This window comes from Temnothorax nylanderi, unplaced genomic scaffold, assembly GCF_030848795.1.
Source record: "Temnothorax nylanderi isolate EJ_2023f unplaced genomic scaffold, tnyl_v1.0 TNYL_tig0454_pilon, whole genome shotgun sequence".
Classification (NCBI taxonomy): Eukaryota; Metazoa; Arthropoda; class Insecta; order Hymenoptera; family Formicidae; genus Temnothorax; species Temnothorax nylanderi.
This window is the reverse complement of record NW_027249516.1, coordinates 107750-128086: the sequence shown is the minus strand read 5'-3', so window position 1 is coordinate 128086 and position 20337 is coordinate 107750. Positions and strand designations below refer to the sequence as shown.

Genomic DNA, 20337 nt, shown 5'->3' with positions numbered 1-20337 from the left:
ATATAAGGTAAAACGCTTTTCTTCCTCGAAAACGAGTTATCGTCGAATACATTTGCCTCTAATAACGCAAATTCCATGTGTTTATAAGTGAGAAGCTGTCGTGACATAAAAAGCTTCCATGTGTATTTATGTATGTGAATTACTATTGTGTGTACAACTTAGTTCGGTCCGTTTTCAAAAGATGGCTCTAGGTGCTATAAATGGTTGACGGCGACAGCTGATTTTTGCTGTATCGTGAAGTGTCAACATCTGTCAACCAAATATTGTTTACAAGCCTTTGAGTTTTGCACAACAAGTTTAATTTTTACTGCGTTGAAAATGTCGAGTTTCGTTCCAAATAAGCACCATTTGCGGGAAGTTTTGATTTTCTGTTTCAATTGGAAGAAAAGTGCAGCTGAAGCGCATCGAATGCTTGTGGAAGTGTATGGTGAATCTGCACCATCGGATAAATCTTGCAGAGAATGGTTTCGACGATTTAAAAGTGGTGATTTTAGTGTTGAAGACAAAGAGCGTTCGGGTCAACCGAAAAAGTTTGAAGATGAAGAATTAAAAACATTACTCGATCAAGATTCGTGTCAAACGCAAGAAGAGCTCGCAAAAACATTGGAAGTTACTCAACAAGCTATTTCGAAACGACTCAAAGCCGCGGGATACATCCAAAAGCAAGGAAATTGGGTCCCATATGAATTGAAACCGAGAGATATCGAACGACGATTTTGCATGTCCGAAATGTTGCTTGAACGGTACAAAAAGAAGTCTTTTCTGCATCGAATCATTACCGGGGACGAAAAATGGATTCACTACGACAACCCGAAACGCAAAAAATCGTATGTAAAGCCCGGCCAACCGGGAACATCAACGCCGAAGCCGAATATCCATGGTGCCAAGGTAATGCTCTGTATTTGGTGGGATCAGAAGGGTGTGATCCACTATGAGCTGCTAAAACCTGGTCAAACCATCACGGGAGACTTCTACAGGCAACAATTGATCCGTTTAAAGCGAGCTATAGCCGAAAAACGTCCAGAATATGTGACCAGACACGAATCCATAATCTTTCACCATGACAACGCTCGGCCTCATGTTGCTGTTCCGGTTAAAAACTATTTGGAAAATATCGGATGGGAAGTTCTGGCTCACCCGCCTTATAGCCCAGACCTTGCCCCTTCCGACTACCATTTGTTTCGATCGATGCAGAACGCTTTGACTGGAATACGCTTCACTTCAGAACAGGGTATCAAAAATTGGCTCGATTCATTCTTGGCCTCAAAAGATGAACGCTTCTTCCGCGACGGAATCCATAAATTGCCAGAAAGATGGGAAAAAGTAGTGGCTAGCGATGGATAGTACTTTGAATAAGGTATTAATTCATTTTATCGTTCAAATAAATGCGTTTTTCAAGCAAAAAAACGGACCAAATTAAGTTGTACACCCAATAATACAGGAAGAAAGTGTGAAAAATACGAAACATCGTGGAAAATTTTCGTCTACGAAATATTTGTTTCATTTGTTTTCAACCGACACGGGTATTCTCTTCCGCACGCCATGTCAAGTGGTGGGGGATCTCACGAGCTGCCTCAGCTGCCTGCGCTGCTCAGTTGTGCGTGGTTGTGCGTGGTTGTGCGTGGGGCCGGTTGGGCGGTAACGGTGGGAGTGTAGGAACGTGAGGGTGAATCTGAGTGAACTGAGGACCTGTGCAATGTCGCGACGGACGACTCGCAAATGTAAGTACATCCAGAATGTAACATACATATATATAATACAACATGTATATATAACTAATTATTTTCTTTTTTATTACAGCTAAAAGCGAAGGCGCTGCTGAGACGACGGTGCCGTCGCCGCCGTCGGAGACACCAGTCGCGCCGGCACCGCTAGCGGAGGGTCAGCGTGCGACGGCGACGACGGCGACGGTGACGACGACGACGATGGCACTGCCTCCGCCACTACCACCGTCACCGTTTCCGCTACCGCCACCGCCACAGCCACCGCCACAGCCACCGCCACCGCCATCGCAGGCGCTACTACCACCGCCAGCGCTACCACACCAGAGCGAGGAGAGAGCGAGGGCTACCGCAATACGTAAGGTAAGTGGAGATATAATATTTATTCGTTCGCCCGTTCGTCTTTTCGCCTGTGTGCGTGCGTGCGTGTGTGCGTGCGTGCGCGCGCGTATGTGCATGCGTACGTACGCATGTGAGTGAGCGAACGAATGAATGGACGGACGAATTGAGGGACAGGCGAAAAAGAAGTGTGTGTGTGTGTGTGTGTGTGTGTGTGTGTGTGTGTGTGTGTGTGTGTGCATGCGTACGTACGCGTGTGAGTGAGCGAACGAATGAATGGACGGACGGACGGACGAGCGAGCGAAGGGACGGACAAGTGAAAAGACGAAGTGTGTGCATGTACGCATATGTACATACGTACGTGCGCGCGTGAGTGAGCGAATGAACGAATGGACGGACGGACAGACGGATGAGCGAAAGGACGGACGAATTGACGGACAGACAGGCGAAAAGACGAACACGCGCACACGCACACATTGACACATATACAGGGTATTCGAAGTGTGGGACCCCCTATTATCTCAAAATCACCAGAAGATAGTACTTTACGACTCCCACAACTTTTGTTCGAGTCATTTTCCGTGAAAATGCGTTCTTTTTTAGATAATAGGGGGGTCCCACACTTTTCGAATACCCTGTATATATGTAGAGCATTCTGGCTAAAATTTTAACATTTTTAGTTTTTACCCTACTGCAATAATTTAGACAATTTTTTCGGATAAATATTGTGAAAAAAAGAATATATGTATTTTTTAGTTTGAGCTTACGATCTATATTTCTGACAGTGTAATTTGTTTAAAAATTGAATTTTTTGGTAACTGCTTCTTGAATTATATGTGTATATATTTTTTTTAATTTTTGGACAGTCCACAGTTGTGTTATACTGCAAAGAAAATATCGTTTTTCATATTTCGCCATTTTTGAAAATTAAAAAAGCTTTTAAAAATTTGATTAAAAATTAAGAAATTGTTGAGACCTCTTGGAGTATGGCAAGATTTTTTTTCAACACGTTCTACCTATTTCAATTTTTGTAATAGCCTGATTTCGGCGTTACTTGAACAGTCAAAATGCATCCGTTGGTAGCAGATTAAAAACTTCAAGGTAGAACTTCTTGAAAAAAATCTTGTCACGTTCTAAGAGGTCTGAAAAGTTTCTTAATTTCCAGCAGAATTTTTATAAATTTTCTTTTTCATTTAAAAAAATGGCGAATTTTACGAACAATTTTTTCCTCTTTATTGTATAACACAACTTTAGACTGTTCAAAAATTAAAAAAAATATATACATCATGTATTCATGACAAATTTCATCATTTGTTCAGTCATTTTTCGATAGAATAAACATTTCCAAAATAAACGTTAAAAATAGTTATAAAAAAATTCAATTTTTACAAAAAACACTGTTGGAAATATCGATCGTAGGCCCAAACCAAAAAATACGTGTCTTCTTTTCAGAATACTTGTCGGAAAAAAATTGTCAAAATTATTGCAGTAGGTCAGGGTAAAAATATGAAAATTTAAGCGAAAATGCCTTATATATATGTATATATACAGGGGGGACAAAATAAAACGACGAATTTTTATCTTCAAAAATATTGATTCTACAGAAAAAAGTATATATGTGTCTTTATTTCAGCTATACGCCAAGAAAGGACTTGGTTTACAATTCCACTTAACTCACACATCCATCCACACATCAAACAACATTCTTCTTTACAAACAAGCCGCAATACATTATTATTTACATTATTATTATTTACAACCGTTATCTTTTTTGTAGTATTCCTCTCTCCTTTTCCATAATCTATTTAGCACCTTTCCTTTTTCCATTCTAAATTTGTCATCGCATATATTCTCTAATCGTTCTCCGTTATTCCTACCTAAATTCTCAAACCACATACTTGTGATGTTGCACTCGCTTATATAATGCTCTAAATTGTCCCTACCTGACTTGCAGAATCTACACTTCGTATCTTCTTCGTCAAGCCAGTATTTATTTGCGTCCTCGAAATTGCCGCACCTTAATTTTACCATCGCTCTAATCTCGTCTCCTGTTTTTACTTTATCCAAGTTCGCTTTTAATAAATAACTCGGTGTTTTGTTGCTCGCCTTTATCTCTTTGTACCTTGTATTATACCTTGCCTCTACTATTTTACTGTTTATTATTTGCCCTTGAATATCCTGTTCCCTTATTCTTACTAAGCCTTCAGTATTTTTACCTTCATAATTTAATTCTTTTATTACTTCAGAGCTCCAACCATTGTTATTATAAAACCTTTCTCGTTCCAAATTATATAAATCCTTTTTCTTTTTATCCCTTGTGTCTTTTTCATCCCAACATGCCTTTACTAAACTTCCATCTTTTTTCCCTCTGCTTCTTTTCTCGAACCTCATGGCTCTTATACCCCAACAGATTTTAAGTTTCTCTAATCCTAGTTCCCTTAGTATTACATACCTCGGTGTGCAAAAGTCTAGTCTAAATGTCCATCTTACATAATCCAACATGACTTTTTCCAACTCCTTTTTTTCACTCCACCCCCATATCTCTGCTCCGTATTCCATCACACTTTTTACTAGGTACTTAAAAAGCGTCCATCTCCTACTAAAATCATCTTTACATAATCTTACAGAAAAAAAGTATATATATTTTATTCTTTTCAGATCGCAGATCAAGTGGTGCGTCGAGCGTTGCAAAGGAGGGATCGGAGAAACATAACAAGGTACGCCGGCGGAGTATACGCGCAGCCACCGTATACTCCGGCGGCATACGCGTCGTCCGCGCCAAACGCAAGGTACGCGTTTCCCGCACCACCAAGTGCAGTGTACGCATCGCCCGCACCACCAACTGCAGGGTACGCGTTGCCCGCACCACCAACTGCAGGGTACGCGTTGCCCGCACTACCAACTGCAGGATACGCGTTGCCCGCACCACAAACTGCAGCGTACGCATCGCCCGCACCACCAACTGCAGAGTACACGTCGCCCGCGCCACCAACTGCAGGGTACGCGTTGCCCGCACCACCAACTGCAGGGTACGCGTTGCCCGGACCACCAACTGCAGGGTACGCGTTTCCCGCACCACAAACTGCAGCGTACGCATCGCCCGCACCACCAACTGCAGAGTACGCGTCGCCCGCACCACCAACTGCAGGGTACACGCCAACGCCACTACCACCGCTGCTTCCGCCAGCATACACGCCGCCGGCGCCAGCATATCCGCCGCTGCCGCCAATGCCACCAGCATACACGCCGCCGGCGCCGCCAGCATACATGCCGCCGGTGTCAGCATATCCGCCGCCCCCACCAGCATACGCGCCGCCGGGCGCCAGGATACATGTGGCCTTACATGTAAAATTATGGTAAATGTTCCTATTTTACTACGAAAATCTGCTCTTATTCTAATTCAACTCTAATTCTAATAGCTTCTTCTGTTGTTTTCAAGCTAGAATTGGCCTAAGAAATCCTTCATTGCCAATGCAATTATCACCTACGGTGGATTCTACTATTGAGAGGAGAGAAGTCACTCGTTCCTGGCCCACAACCAGCAAACCACTTATTTTTATATTATTTTTATTTACTGTATTGAATGTTACTATTCTTTTACTGAGAAAGAAATGTTCTGCATTGTAGTAAATATTAGTTTGCATACAATTGTGACTCTATTTACTAAAATAAAGAAAATTTTTCTTTTTATTAGTATATTACTATATTAATAAATACACATATACTAATGAAAAAGAAAATTTTCTTTATTCTAGTAAATCGAGTCACAGTTATATGCAAACAAATATTTATTAAAATGCAGAACATTTTTTTCTCGGTGTATGTACTTCGATCGACAACGTATGGCAGCACCATATGAAATATAATAATGCAGGATATAGTTTTTCATTTTATTTTAGTCAAATTTTAGAGTACAAAACGTAATGTATTTTCCTGAAAAACAGCCTGAATAATCAATGCTTATGTCACTTTTTCTTTTTTCTTATGGTGCTCTAAATTGATGCCCTAAGGCCGGCTCCAGACTTGTATTGTATTACCATAACGTGATATTTTCTTATCAAAATACGAATATCTTGGTTATAATGAAACGCCAAGGCCTTGTTTTCAATCCGTATTCGTATCCCGTATCTTGCAAATTGAAAACAAGACCTTGGCGTATTATAACCAACATATCCGTATTTTGATAAGAAAATATGATACGATACGGTGACACGATATAAGTTTGGACCCGGCCTAAACTTGTAACGTGTAACTAAGAATAATCCTGCATAAATTTCTCTTTTGTGTTTATCAATATAAAGTAATTTAGTTTTATTATAAACAAACAATTTTTAGAAATTGTCAGATTTTAATTTTGCAGTTACAATAATTGTCATTGGTGCTGTCGCTTTTACTGTAATGCTACATACTGTAACTACTGAACTATACTGTAACATATATATTTTTTATATGGACACTATGTATAAAACCAGTGTTTTGTAATTAAACGAAATTATAAAAAGAACATATTTATTTATTTTATACGATAAATTCACACATAGTTATATAAGTAATTTTAAATAAATTAGGAGCGTACAAGTCAGACATGCAAAAGAGAATCTTACGTCAATTATCGCAATGTTTCAAATAAAAGGTACTCATCTTCGTAGCAAATCTGAATTTACAATCGGTGAAATATTGCTTTCAATTTCTGCTTGTGTAATAATATATCACATCGGGCGACAAATATTGCGCGAAAGAGATACTCGGTTATTTGTTCATCGTTTCGGAAACCATCTATAAGCAGTATAAAACGAAATCATAAATAGTTTTCTTGTTCTAAATAACATTACCGTTCTCTTTCTTCAAATATACCCTAGAACTCTAACATCACACTTCTAAAAAATCCTGATTTTACCATACTTGTACGCAACCCAGTGTACTTTAGAAAGAAAGAGAGAGAGAGAGAGAGAGAGAGAGAGAGAGAGAGAGAGAGAGAGAGAGAGAGAGAGAGAGAGAGAGAGAGAGAGAGAGAGAGAGAGAGAGAGAGAGAGAGGATAAAGTAAAGAAAATTAATAAATGGGTGCGTGCGTGCGTGTAAATGTAAATTACATACATCGGAGAGAAAGGAATAATACGAGAGACATCTCCTTGTCTAACGACATATCTGTCCTTGTCTAACGAGAGATCTGTACGGGAGATATCTATCCTTGTCAGATTGCAGCGATTGGAGCGCCATCTCTCGCAAGATCCGGCAACTATTGTATACACGCCATACTGCTCTTCTTGTCATTCCGCATGTATATTTGCATGTATAAAAGTTAAAACATTGACACTTTTTTTCTAGACTTCTATCGTAGTTGTAATTGCACGATATTGTTCTTCAATGTTTTCCCTAGAGGGCTAGATTCTCATTTTGTATATATAAATTGCAGTATTTTTGTATAACCAAATATTGTCGTCAGTGACAGCTCTATGTGCCCACATTTTTAATTTTTTTTTCGTTTTGGAAGTTAAAACCGATATAGCCCTCTAGATTTTTGTGCGTACTTTAATTCTAGACCAAATTTTTGCAATTCCGTAAAGCCAATTAAAAGTGGTTTTGTTTTAACTAAATGTCGGTAATTACTGCCACTATAGGATCCCCTTAAAGCACTTATCGAATAGACGGAAATACACAATGCTTACCTTGGAATCGAAGAATAAACCTTCGATTCCCAAATCGACGCCTTCTTGCAGCGACGTTGCCTGCCAGCCAATGGCAGGGTCCGCAGTGACAGCTGGGGATCCGGGTTTGGTGGAGCCGTCGGCAGGGGCCGACCAATCGGCGGACCTGACGGTGGTCCTAGGTTGAGATATTCGAGAGCGAGGGGCTCTCGCAACAGGAGCTGTTCGAGGAGGTGCCAGAAGCCCAAGTCGAGCAGGTGATCCAGGCGAGCGGGACACAGCCCGCAGGACAAGGTCCGGAGCAAGCCGGCCAATCAGGTGACAAGGACAAGGTCGACGAACCAGCCGTCGAGGAGACGGCGACAGAAGCAGCAGCGGGTGCATCATATGCATAGACTTGTGTGCCCAATAACAGTTCCGTCCCTGTTTTATATTATTCCTTTTATATATTTTAATATCGAGTCTACCTAGCGCGTATATTCAAGAGAGAGTCTATTTATGGTATATTACACCTAGCATGTAGTAGTAAGTAAGAGCGCGACACATTAAAAGACAACAAATAATACGAAATACAAGTACATAAAATTACCACACATATTCCTACCAATTCCAATTTTCACAATAAATAATAAGTAGAGTTTAGAGTTTGACATAGTAGAGTTTCAAGGAACAGCCAATCACAGGCTCTAGAATAAATAGTTATACAGTAAAGATTCAATAATGATTCAAGATAGATATTCCATGTTTATGATAACAGTAATTGTCATTTTATTCTCCATTTTTATAATTTATATCATATTTCTTATTCACGCTTCAAGATTACAAAGATGAACGTTAAGCAATACATAATAGTCACCAGAGTAATGAAAATTCAAATTAAAAAATAATGCATTACTTATTAATTTTTTAATAAGTAATTATTTCTTTATTTATTAATTATTAAAAAAGTAATCCGAAATGGAAAAACCGCATTAATTATTTAAAAAATAATGCGTAATGAAAAAAATCGCATTGATTATTTAAAAAGTAATGCGTAATAAACAAAATCGCATTGATTATTTAAAAAGTAATGCGTAATAAACAAAATCGCATTAATTATTTAAAAAGTAATGCGTAATGAAAAAAATCGCATTAATTATTTAAAAAGTAATGCGTAATGAAAAAAATCGCATTGATTATTTAAAAAGTAATGCGTAATGAAAAAAATCGCATTAATTATTTAAAAAGTAATGCGTAATGAAAAAAATCGCATTGATTATTTAAAAAGTAATGCGTAATGAAAAAAATCGCATTGATTATTTAAAAAGTAATGCGTAATGAAAAAAATCGCATTAATTATTTAAAAAGTAATGCGTAATGAAAAAAATCGCATTGATTATTTAAAAAGTAATGCGTAATGAAAAAAATCGCATTGATTATTTAAAAAGTAATGCGTAATAAAAAAAATCGCATTGATTATTTAAAAAGTAATGCGTAATGAAAAAAAAACGCATTAATTATTTAAAAAGTCATCCGTAATGGAAAAAATCGTTGAAATTTTTGTTTATCATTCGTTTTATGTACGGATTATTGAAAATAAATATTACTGTTCATCCCTGCTTAATACACACATATAGTAGGCGAAGAACGAATATAGTACGTAAATTGTACGTGTACATAATATTGTGGTCCTCTCATTTTCCATGGGCGCCATCATGTTGATTGACGAGAGACATAGCAGTAACATTAATTGTCATGTATCTATAGATATGATCCTCTCAACGGTCAATCGATTATTGCGAATATCGGGAGATAGCGTTGTCACTTATAATTTGGCAAACTTTAGACGGATGAGATCATAGAGATATAAAGCCTTGTGTACACGATACTAGAAATCGGTCCGAGTTTCGGTTTAAGCCAATGAAACTGCTGCTTTTCTGTAAGAGCTGCAAGTTGATTGGCTTAAACCGAAACTCGGACCGATTTCTAGTATCGTGTACACAAGGCTTAAGAATAGAGTGCGCTCGCTCGCGCACTCTATTCTTATATCTCTATGGATGAGGTGCACGATAGAGGAGGGTCACCATCTTGGTGTCATTTACTCTGTGGATTCCATAGAACGTGAACGTATGTTTGTATTCAAAAACATTATATCGCGTATTATTGTGAGATATATAATCAGTGCAGGTGATTATTGAGTGTGACTAGTTGGGGTGTTTGATTATTGTGCACAATTTTTCGATTACAGCGGATTGTAAGTATTTTTTGTATTATGTAAATGTAGAGTGTAACCACGCTTGGCATCGGTGTTACCAATTCCATTGTTAATTATAAATTATAATACATAGTGAAGCAGCAGCAATAGTTATTTGTGTAACAAGTGCGGGAAGTTGAGAATTGGACACGAGTGCGGAGTGGACGCACGAGCCGAAGGCGAGTGCGATCACCCGCACGAGTGTCCAATTCTCAACCCGCACGTGTTACACACCCTATTTTATATTACAAAGTGCGTGGAAAGTGGCCTATTGCGCGCGCGCCATCCGTCGCACAGATGGCGCGCGCGGAATGGGCCACTTTCCATGCACGTGTGATATAATAATTATTTTCCGGATTCTTTTCGTATTTCAGTGTATACCCGTTCATTATCCGCTTAGTTAAGAAATAATTGTTTAATATATTATTTTTGTTAAAAAGTTATTAGTGTCGTTCGAGAATGCCAGCACAAACAGTGTTATATATAATCATAGTGTACAGTCGGTACCAAAAATTTTTCACTTAGGTTAATAATCCATTGTTTGTTTATAGATAAATTTATAAATTATTAGTGATTTAGAGAATTATATAACAGTGATTATTGGAATATATCGATAATAATACAATTTCATTCAACAATCAGATAACATAAAAAGAAAAGATAAATTTTTGTTATATTTTGATTGTATCATGAAGGAGAATAATTATTCAAGTTGTACAATTCTTTGTCGGATTACCCACACAATAATACAGATTCATTTTTTGAAATAACTTTGTTAATTTAATTGAAACAATACTCAATTCATTTTGTGATTAATTCTTTTTGCATTAATATTCGCCAAACAAATTTAATCTTTGTGATAGATATTATCATTTTTTGACAAGTTGAATATTTCCATTATTAATAATTTAAGTAAACAATTCACATTTTGCTTTTAATTTTTCAATTCAATTTTTAATTATTGTAAAATTTGTTAACTTCAATTTAACTATTATTGTAGTTTGTTTATAAATAAAAATAATAATAATAATAGACCTAAATAGATATAATTGGATCTTTTAAGATCTAGTTTGATTCAGTTAGATTCAAAATTTGGGAAAAATTAAATCTAACTAGATCTAATCAGGTATTAGATCTACTTGGGTCAATTTTTTTTCGAGCTATTTATCGGAAGATTTTTATGATTTTTTTTTTAGATTTAACATGGACTCAACAAACTCTCCAATTCGCAAAAAGATAAGAACAAAGCAATCAGGTTCTGTGATTTTAAATAAAAAAAATCAAAATGTGGAGTTACAAAGAACTCTTAGTCAAATTTCAATTGCATCTTCTATCTCAAGTATTGATGAAGAGGAAAATAACAGTGAGGAAAATTCCGATGCAAGTAATGATGATGATATAAAGACTAATATAACTGAAGAACAAAAGATGTTAGCTGCCATCAATAAATCAACATGTCTTGATGGAACGTACTTTAAGGTTGACAAGTCAAAATCAAGTACAGTAACAGGAGATGTTGTTGCTGTATGTCAATTTTGTAATCCTACGAGAGCACTTAAAGGAAAATTTAGAATTACTTCTAACTTTACAACGCATTTGAAGGTAAATTAAATTAATCCTAATGCATTATTTAAAATAAATAACTGAAGATAAACAATTTTTATTTTTTGAAAAAACAAATTGATATTTTTTTATCCGATTTTTGATCACGTGACGTCTTTACACCAATAACGAAAAGTGGCTTCACTCTTTTGGGATTCTGCTCACGAGCTTTAGTATTTGTTAGCAATGTGTTGTTGAACCAAATAATTTTCTTCCAAATTATCTCCATGACCAAATTTCTACTCAATTTTTTTATTTTCTCCTTAATTTTTTTGAATTATTTCATTCAACGGTTTTTTTTTTATTTGAAAAATAATTTTATAAAATTCACCAAATAATCTATAGTATTAAAAAAAATTCAAAAACTCTACTTCTTGCAAATTAGAATAATATCGATGACTTATAGTTAATTATCAGAAATAATATTTATATTACGAATTATTGTAAAAAAACGTTTATTGCAACTTTAAAAAAATCTCATAGCTATTGCCAATTAAAAACAATTAAAAAAAAGTATATCATAGAATATTTCCTTATTATCAATTTTATTTAATATTCTATATATTTTTTCTAGAGAAAACATGCAAATGTTTATAATGAGTATTTAGAATATGCAAAACAAAAGCGACATGGTGTGGAAAATACTTCCGTTATTGATAGAAAGCGCTGGTCGTGTGTTTTAAATCAAGAAGAATTTGAGCAAAATATCACAAATTTTGTATTAAAGTATATGATACCATTCAGAGCGGTTGAAGATCCGTCTTTCAGAAAAATTTTTGATGGTACGTATGATTATACAGTTATAATATTTTTAATAAACTGAAGACTGCCGCAAAATTCTGATTTTGTCAGCCCAACTTATCACCTATTTGCTTTACAGATTTCAAAATAAAGAGAGGTGATACTCGGTTGAAGCACTTGACATGTTACTCTTTGGCAAAAAGAGTCGACAGAAGTTTTAAGGAGATGTTACAAGAAATTGGTGATGCAATGAGTTCGGTGATCAATGGTGGTGGTTTTGTTTGTACTACGGCTGATGTATGGACAGGAGGATCACGCAGATATCTAGGTGTCACAGCTAGTTGGGTAAACAATTTCACTTGATATGATATATACAATTCAATATAATCTTATTTGAAATATGAAATTATAGAGAAATAAATTCGGGGCACGTACAATTACATAACTGGCAGTTTATCATAAAATACATTGCGACAAATTATGAATAATCGTATATAATAATTTAAATTTATCTTAACCCTCTTATTTACCAATGTTCTCCCCACTTTCGAACCGCACGATCGTGAGCTGTGGAGGGGCAGTGGCACGCAGTGCCGTATCATTCCCGTCATTGGCGCCAAATAGCAAATTCGAATTATACTTACCGCTAAACTTTCAAAATATGTTTTATTTTAGTGCAAAACGTTAAAAATATTTTTGTTTATTTTAACACATTTACAAATACATTCGCAAACATTTCATTTTTTTTCATGATTTAACATTAAATTGTGCATTATACCTTTTTTTTAAAATAAATATAATTCAATTTATAATTTTCATTTGCCTACAAAAATTTACTTTGAAGAGTTCTAATTGTTATTCCAATCCTCATTGTTATTATTATTGTGAAATTTCATGAAACATTTAAACTTACAAAGCGCTACCAGACACTGCTTGCAATGCCATTTTGTTCGAATATTTAATCAACTGTCTGATCTTCTCCCTTCTTTATTATATTGTTTGCACAGCTTTGCTGTTCCACTGACCAAAACATGCTTTACATCAATCCTCGGTGGGTTGATTTCTGACATTAGTCTCTTACGTGAACAAAAATCGCCAATGAGTTTTTTTTATTCATTGTTGCCGAAGTTGTAGATGATTGAGTGATTTGGATCGATCTGGTGAATTTTCCAATGAGTACAATTCGAAGGCATTTATGATACAAATATCAATCACGTAGTGAAATACGTATTTCCCCCATTTTTTGCTAGGTCTTCCTACTTTGTAGTAAGAGCGTTTCTGATCGCTCAAGTCAACGCCACCTATTCCTCTTATGTATTTTTCAACTGACAGTGGACATTTTACGATAATTTTTTCACTGTTTCTTTGTCGCCTTCCTATATATAATTTTTCTATGCACGAATACTGCTAATACATAACTAAAAAAATTTATTATTTTTATTTTTTGCATTTCATACATATTTCCTTCAAATTCATAAGCACGCTTTATCATTCATTTAAATTATTAGTGTCTCAAGAAAAAAATTATACGTCTCACATGTACTCTAGTGAATATGCTTGTAGTCCGCATTTCCTGTGTTTTGATATTGAATCAATACAACAATTTAACTTTACTTGTACAGATACATCCTGAAACATTGGAAAGAAAGTCGGCTGCACTTGCATGCAAGAGATTCTCCGGAACGCACTGCTTTGATGCTGTTGCAGATCTGTTGTCAAAAATTCATGTTTCATTCAAGTTAACGCCTGAGACAATAAGAGCGACCGTTACCGATAACGGATCTAATTTTATTAAGGCTTTCAAAGAATTCGGTATTGTAATTCCGAATGACCCTTCTAGTAGTAAGTAAAAAATAAGAAATTTCTCTTTCTTCAACTTGGCTAATTGGCTTTTACGTCTTATAGTTCTTGAATATAGTTATTCCAAGTGTTTTCTTTTTTTTTATTGTAGATAATTCTCAAGATGAGTATGAAAATAATGATGATGTTTTTGACGTTAGCATATTTGACGAGGATGTTGATTCTGATGAAAATTGTATTCAGATTGACAATGAATTTAGCAATGAGTGTGACGCAAAATTACCTCGGCATATCAGATGTGCTAGCCACACATTAAACCTTATAGCTAAAACTGATGTTTTGAAAGCTATAAAAAATTGTAAACGATTAAATTTAAAGCATAATAATGTCATGCACAAATGCACAGCAATATGGAAGTCGTTGCGTTCTCCGAAGTTTAATGAAAATTTGAAGGCATACCTTGGCATTGCACTTCAACGACCAGTCGTAACTCGCTGGAACTCGAGTTATGATTGTATCAAAAAATTATTGACTGTGAAAGAGAAGCTATTGAATAACGATTCAATTAAATTCAAAAAACCCTTGAATGACTTAGATTTTCAATATTTGGAAGAATACGTGCGATGTGCTGCTCCTCTCGCAAATGCTATTGATCGTTTACAAGCTGATAACTGCTATTACGGTATTCTTCTTCCGACATTGGTGTCTTTAAAGTATCAAATGAATATGTTAATCATTAATGAAGATATTATTGACTGTAAACCAATGATTGAAGCAATTGTTGATGGTGTTGATCGTCGTTTTGAGAAAATTTTCGATTTTTCGAAACCCGATATCGATGCAGTCATAGCTGCTATTTCTCATCCCCAATTCAAAGGTCGTTGGCTAGTACCGTATTCACGAGATGTGCAAAAAAATATTCATGAACGCTTTCTTGTGGCAGTATCTCGAGAATCGTCACAAGAAGTACAAAGCTCTGTCAATCAGAACTATGACGACGATTTTGAATTTGGACACACCAATTTGACAATCGATGAGTTCCGACCATCTCTATCTCAGGGAGAATTAACAGCAGAAGTAACGCGTTATTTAAAAAGTAAAGAAATCCAACTCGATATGTTGGAAAACTATCCATCGATTCGGAAAACGTTTGTAAAGTATAATACACCGTTGCCGTCATCTGCTCCCGTGGAAAGGATGTTCAGTTATACAACTATGATGAATTTACCAAAATACAATCGACTTAAGGATGAGCATTTTGAGCAACGAGTATTATTAAAAGCAAATGCAGGAAAAAAATACCGTTAACTTAGAACATTTGTATGTGTAACATAGTTAAAAAATGTAATGTAAATTAAAATATAATATGAATTTGTTTCGGTACCGAACATGAGAATAAAAATAAAAAATAATCAATAGTCAATACTAATAATAAATAACAATAAAATGCAAAAAAAATTGGATGGATAATCGCATTCTCAATACAATAGTAATACGCAAAATATAACGTGTAATAAAAATATTGATTATTATAATGTATATCATATCCATTAAATATTTATGGTGTGTAAAATTTAACTTCATACCGTGTGTTTGATAAAGCGTAATTTAAATAAAATAATTTTTAGTTTTCAACATGCGAATAAGTCCAGCGAAATTAAGAAAAAAAAAGAATGATATTACATTAGTTATTTATCTCTTGTTCCCGTCCTCCGTCTCCACCCCATCCCCGTCCCCGTCCCCCGTCCCCGTCCCCGTTGCTCCCAATATTACCTCCTACCCACTGTTGGGAAAGACGTAGTTCTACGTCAAAAATATATATACTTGTACAATGTATATTGATTGTATTCAATTAAACCATTAATCAAAATTTTATTTTCATTATTATTTTTTAGCAAATATATAAGAATCCTGATTGAGCATACTTGGGTGAAGTAGTAAAACATACAAAAATCAAAGAAATTATTTCAATAATTTATAAATATATAATAATTCGTTGGAAGAATGGCTGAAAAGACTCATCATAACCACAATAATCACAATGCGTGCTGTAACGCAAATGTAACTGGACTCAGAGTAATGAAAATTCAAATTAAAATTAATGCATTACTTATTAATTTTTTTAAAAGTAATTATTTCTTTACTTATTAATTATTAAAAAAGTAATCCGAAATGGAAAAACCGCATTAATTATTTAAAAAATAATGCGTAATGAAAAAAATTGCATTGATTATTTAAAAAGTAATGCGTAATAAACAAAATCGCATTGATTATTTAAAAAGTAATGCGTAATGAAAAAAATCACATTGATTATTTAAAAAGTAATGCGTAATGAAAAAAATCGCATTGATTATTTAAAAAGTAATGCGTAATGAAAAAAATCGCATTGATTATTTAAAAAGTAATGCGTAATGAAAAAAATCACATTGATTATTTAAAAAGTAATGCGTAATGAAAAAAATCGCATTGATTATTTAAAAAGTAATGCGTAATGAAAAAAATCGCATTAATTATTTTAAAAGTAATGCGTAATGAAAAAAATCGCATTAATTATTTAAAAAGTAATGCGTAATGGAAAAAACCGCATTGATTATTTGAAAAGTAATGCGTAATGAAAAAAATCGCACTAATTATTTAAAAAGTAATGCGTAATTGAAAACCTTCGTATTGGTTATTAAAAAAATAATCTTTAATGAAACCGTAATACATTACAAAAAGTAATGCATTATTTTGAACCCTGATAGTCACATTGATCATATTCTTTCCTATAATTACAACATTTCCTGACATAAACATAATCATGACACTATTCACTATATACACATTATATATCTTATTATTAAGTATCAAGGTCGAACCACGATTAGTTCTAGATTGACAATAAGTCATTTTTGAGATATTTTGCATGTTATTAGTTATTTGTGCCCAAAGGCAGTTCAGCCGGCCAATAGGGCCAACGACAGGCGATTTTCTAACAATTCATTATTTTATAACAATTTCATGTCGAGACAGCCAATGGGAGAAGTTCTAGGCGATATTATATCATTTTAGTATGTTTTCAGTTTATTTGCCTAGTAGTAGTAGTAGTAGTAGTAGTAGTAGTAGAATAGTGGGTGGTTCCACTGGGGCCCCCGACGGCACCTAGATCTTGTTATTTGCCTAAGTACAATAGTTTATTCACAGCGACAGCCAATAGGATCGATTCCTGGCTAATTTACATTATTTTTAGATTTTATATTATTTTACAGGATAGCATAGCTTTCAGCCAATCAGAGCACTTTACGATATATTTCAGATTATTTTACAGCATAGCATGGCTTTCAGCCAATCGGAGCACTTTGTGCTATTTTCTTAGATAGACGCTTACAGCCGACCAATGAGAAGCGAGTATTACTCCAGATAGCGAGATTCGGTTCAAATGCGTTAGTTACATTTTATATTTCATTTTACGTTTATTCCCTGTCGATTCAAATAAGATTAGCGTTATTAAGACGATTGCGTTAGAGTTAAGATGTATTACATTTTATACTTACCATTTATACTTACCAGTCCATTGATTGGGCGAGACGATCCTGCGAAGTCCGGGTACCTGAAAGAAAAGAGAAAATTAGTTTGACTGATTCAAATGTCATGTACTTACCTGTCGAGTCGTGGGACGTCACATTGACCTATTGCGGTCACTCGGAAGTCGTTCCGAGTGACTTACTCGCGAACTTGCACATCGTGCAGTTGCGACGACGGCATTGGTTCACGCTCCGTGAAGGTCGAGCGATAGCTGGTGTCCGTCGTCCAATCAGGAGCCAGTTTTTCAGTTATACGAAGAGCTGAGCCAGTCAATCGGCTTAGCGTGTTGTGATTGGTTTAACAACCAAGGGGATCGTGTCGCTCATCATCCGGCGACACTATTGGTCGAAAATGTTGGCGCGTACGATACACAACCTTCGCGCCTAAAATGAAGGCACTACGCGCGACACCCAAGGTGGGTGAGCGAGCAAGGTTTCTCCCGGACAGTTCTTCGCGAGACATTGGCGCGTTAACACGTTTATACTTAGACTGTTTTCGCATTACAATCCCGAGCCCGTTGAACTTATCCCGTTGTCCGCTAGCGATAGTAGCGTGATTACAATTTATTGGTTATTTGTGTGTGCGCGATAACGGGTACCTACGGGAAAAGACCAGCGTAACACGCGTAACGACTATCAGTCGTATTAAGCTTTATATCGCCGGTAGCGTCGTTCTAGAAAACTCGTCGTATCTAAGCGTGCGAGTGAACGCGTCTACGATTCGAGAGAAAGACTGTATTCCTACAATATTAAATTTTATTGTTTATAATAACACGAGAGTGATCATTCGCGACCCTGTGAATATCCTATCCACCGTAGAGTACGTTTCGCATAACAAGGGCGTGGCCGACGACCTTGAACACGTCCGCGACGTAGAAGACGGCAGCCATATTGCTAGAAGGAAGGACGGGGCAACGCAATTACTTATGCTTTCTGTGTTTACGCTCAAAATACAGTGGCGACCGTATTTTCAGCCCGAGTAAGTGGCTCAATAAATAATTTTATAGAATTTCAATCGTTAGTCCGGTCACAACCTTACTCAGGAAGGGGAGCACCATGCCCCCGACCTGCCAATCGAAGCACGGTGGCCGCAAACTGCGCGCGTCCCCCTGGGAGCGAAGGGAGGCCAGGACCCCGAAAGCGCCACAGCAAAATCCGGGGATCCATCAAAGGACCGGGAAGGGCTCGCCCACGGCTTACCCCACGCATAGCCGGATCCTGACCCCGCTCGATCAAAACCGGAAGGCCCGCCAAAAAAGGGGGGACAGGTAATCCCCGCTCAATTAAATGGGCCCGCGTGCCGGCCATTCAGCGAGCGCGACCCAGACCAGGAACCGGAGGATCGGATATCACCATACGTTCAATCTGGAGGGTAGGTCCATCCTCCTCCTCCTCCTCGCCAGCCCGGAGCTCCTCTGGATTCACCACGGCCCGAACCGGCACAAAATGTTCGAGGGGAGACATAACAACAAACGCTCACAAAACTGTACGAGACCAGTGACAGACTCAGACTGAAGCGACTTGTCAACCAATATAAAAGTAGCAACCCGCGAACAGCCATGGTCAGCAAAAGTAAAAATAAGTTATCCTATTACAGGATAACGTTGCTCATCCTCTACCAGCACCTCGCAACAGGAGCACCGCCAATACCACCGTACGAAATGACGCAATTTATCAACGAGCCAGGTATCTATTTCGAGAGAATCGGACACCTGCAGCAAACAAAGGCAACGTGGAAATTAGCGATACGCATAGACGTAACCGCATTAAACGTCAGACATCAACAGCTTCAAAGATACCTAGGGCACACCGAAGAACTTTGGAATTATGCCACGGGAGACATCAAAAATACATGTCAGATTACTTTCCGAACCACTAAGAGAGAAAACGATAGGCCACATGGAAAGATTAGAACAAACGCTTTCATATAACAAAAATCTACTGGCTAACGTTACAAGAAAACTGCAAGATCAATTCATACACTGAGAGGAAATAGATGAACAACTACTACTGATAACCGCTATCCTAGCTGACCTCACGACAGAGATAGACGATATTACAGACTATTTAACATATACAAAAAATAACATTTTACTTACACGCGTACTACCAATAGAGAATATAATCGTAGAATTAAAAGAAGCAACCTCACACTTAACCAGAGGATTAAACTTTCCATTTAAAATCTAGACAGAAAACTGGAATACTATCCAAAAATACATAAGCGTAAGCGCGTATTACGACAATTCGAACGTATACACTATCCTCGCGTTTCCTATAATAGCATATTCGGTATACGAAATAATAAGAATAACACCTGTACCAATACACAACGACCATAATGTATTTACCCTACTAGAACCTTCACACACACTATTAGGAATAAACCGAGAAAATCATAATTATATAATATTAAAGGAAAGCGACTTAAATAAATATACGCGAGAAACTACTAAATTTATATGCGATCAAAATTTTTCCGTGTATTTTGTAACTGCGAATGCACCAAACGAGGTGCAGTTTTTTGTAAAAGCGCCTAGATACATAGAAAACCGTAGACAACGTCACATTATTTCAAATGTAACAGTCTGGATAACATTAGCCGAACCTCAAACACGGTTATATTTTATAATAATTTAATGTAATGAGCTTTTTTTTTTTTTTGACGAGGGGAAATCCATACGAATACCCC

At 36.4% G+C, this 20337-nt stretch overlaps 1 protein-coding gene and 1 long non-coding RNA gene across 2 annotated transcripts; both read left to right on the top strand.

The window, feature by feature from the left end:
• The first annotated feature begins 1542 nt into the window (after positions 1-1542).
• Positions 1543-5420, top strand: LOC139782942 (uncharacterized). The gene is made up of 3 exons (XM_071722029.1): positions 1543-1597; positions 1801-2084; positions 4719-5420. Exons 1-3 carry the CDS (start codon positions 1543-1545, stop codon positions 5418-5420), a joined length of 1041 nt encoding a protein of 346 aa, XP_071578130.1.
• A 5777-nt stretch (positions 5421-11197) lies between these two features.
• Positions 11198-14113, top strand: LOC139782945 (uncharacterized). The gene is made up of 4 exons (XR_011721066.1): positions 11198-11541; positions 12116-12323; positions 12422-12627; positions 13905-14113. It is a non-coding gene; the product is annotated as an uncharacterized lncRNA (long non-coding RNA).
• Positions 14114-20337: the final 6224 nt, after the last annotated feature.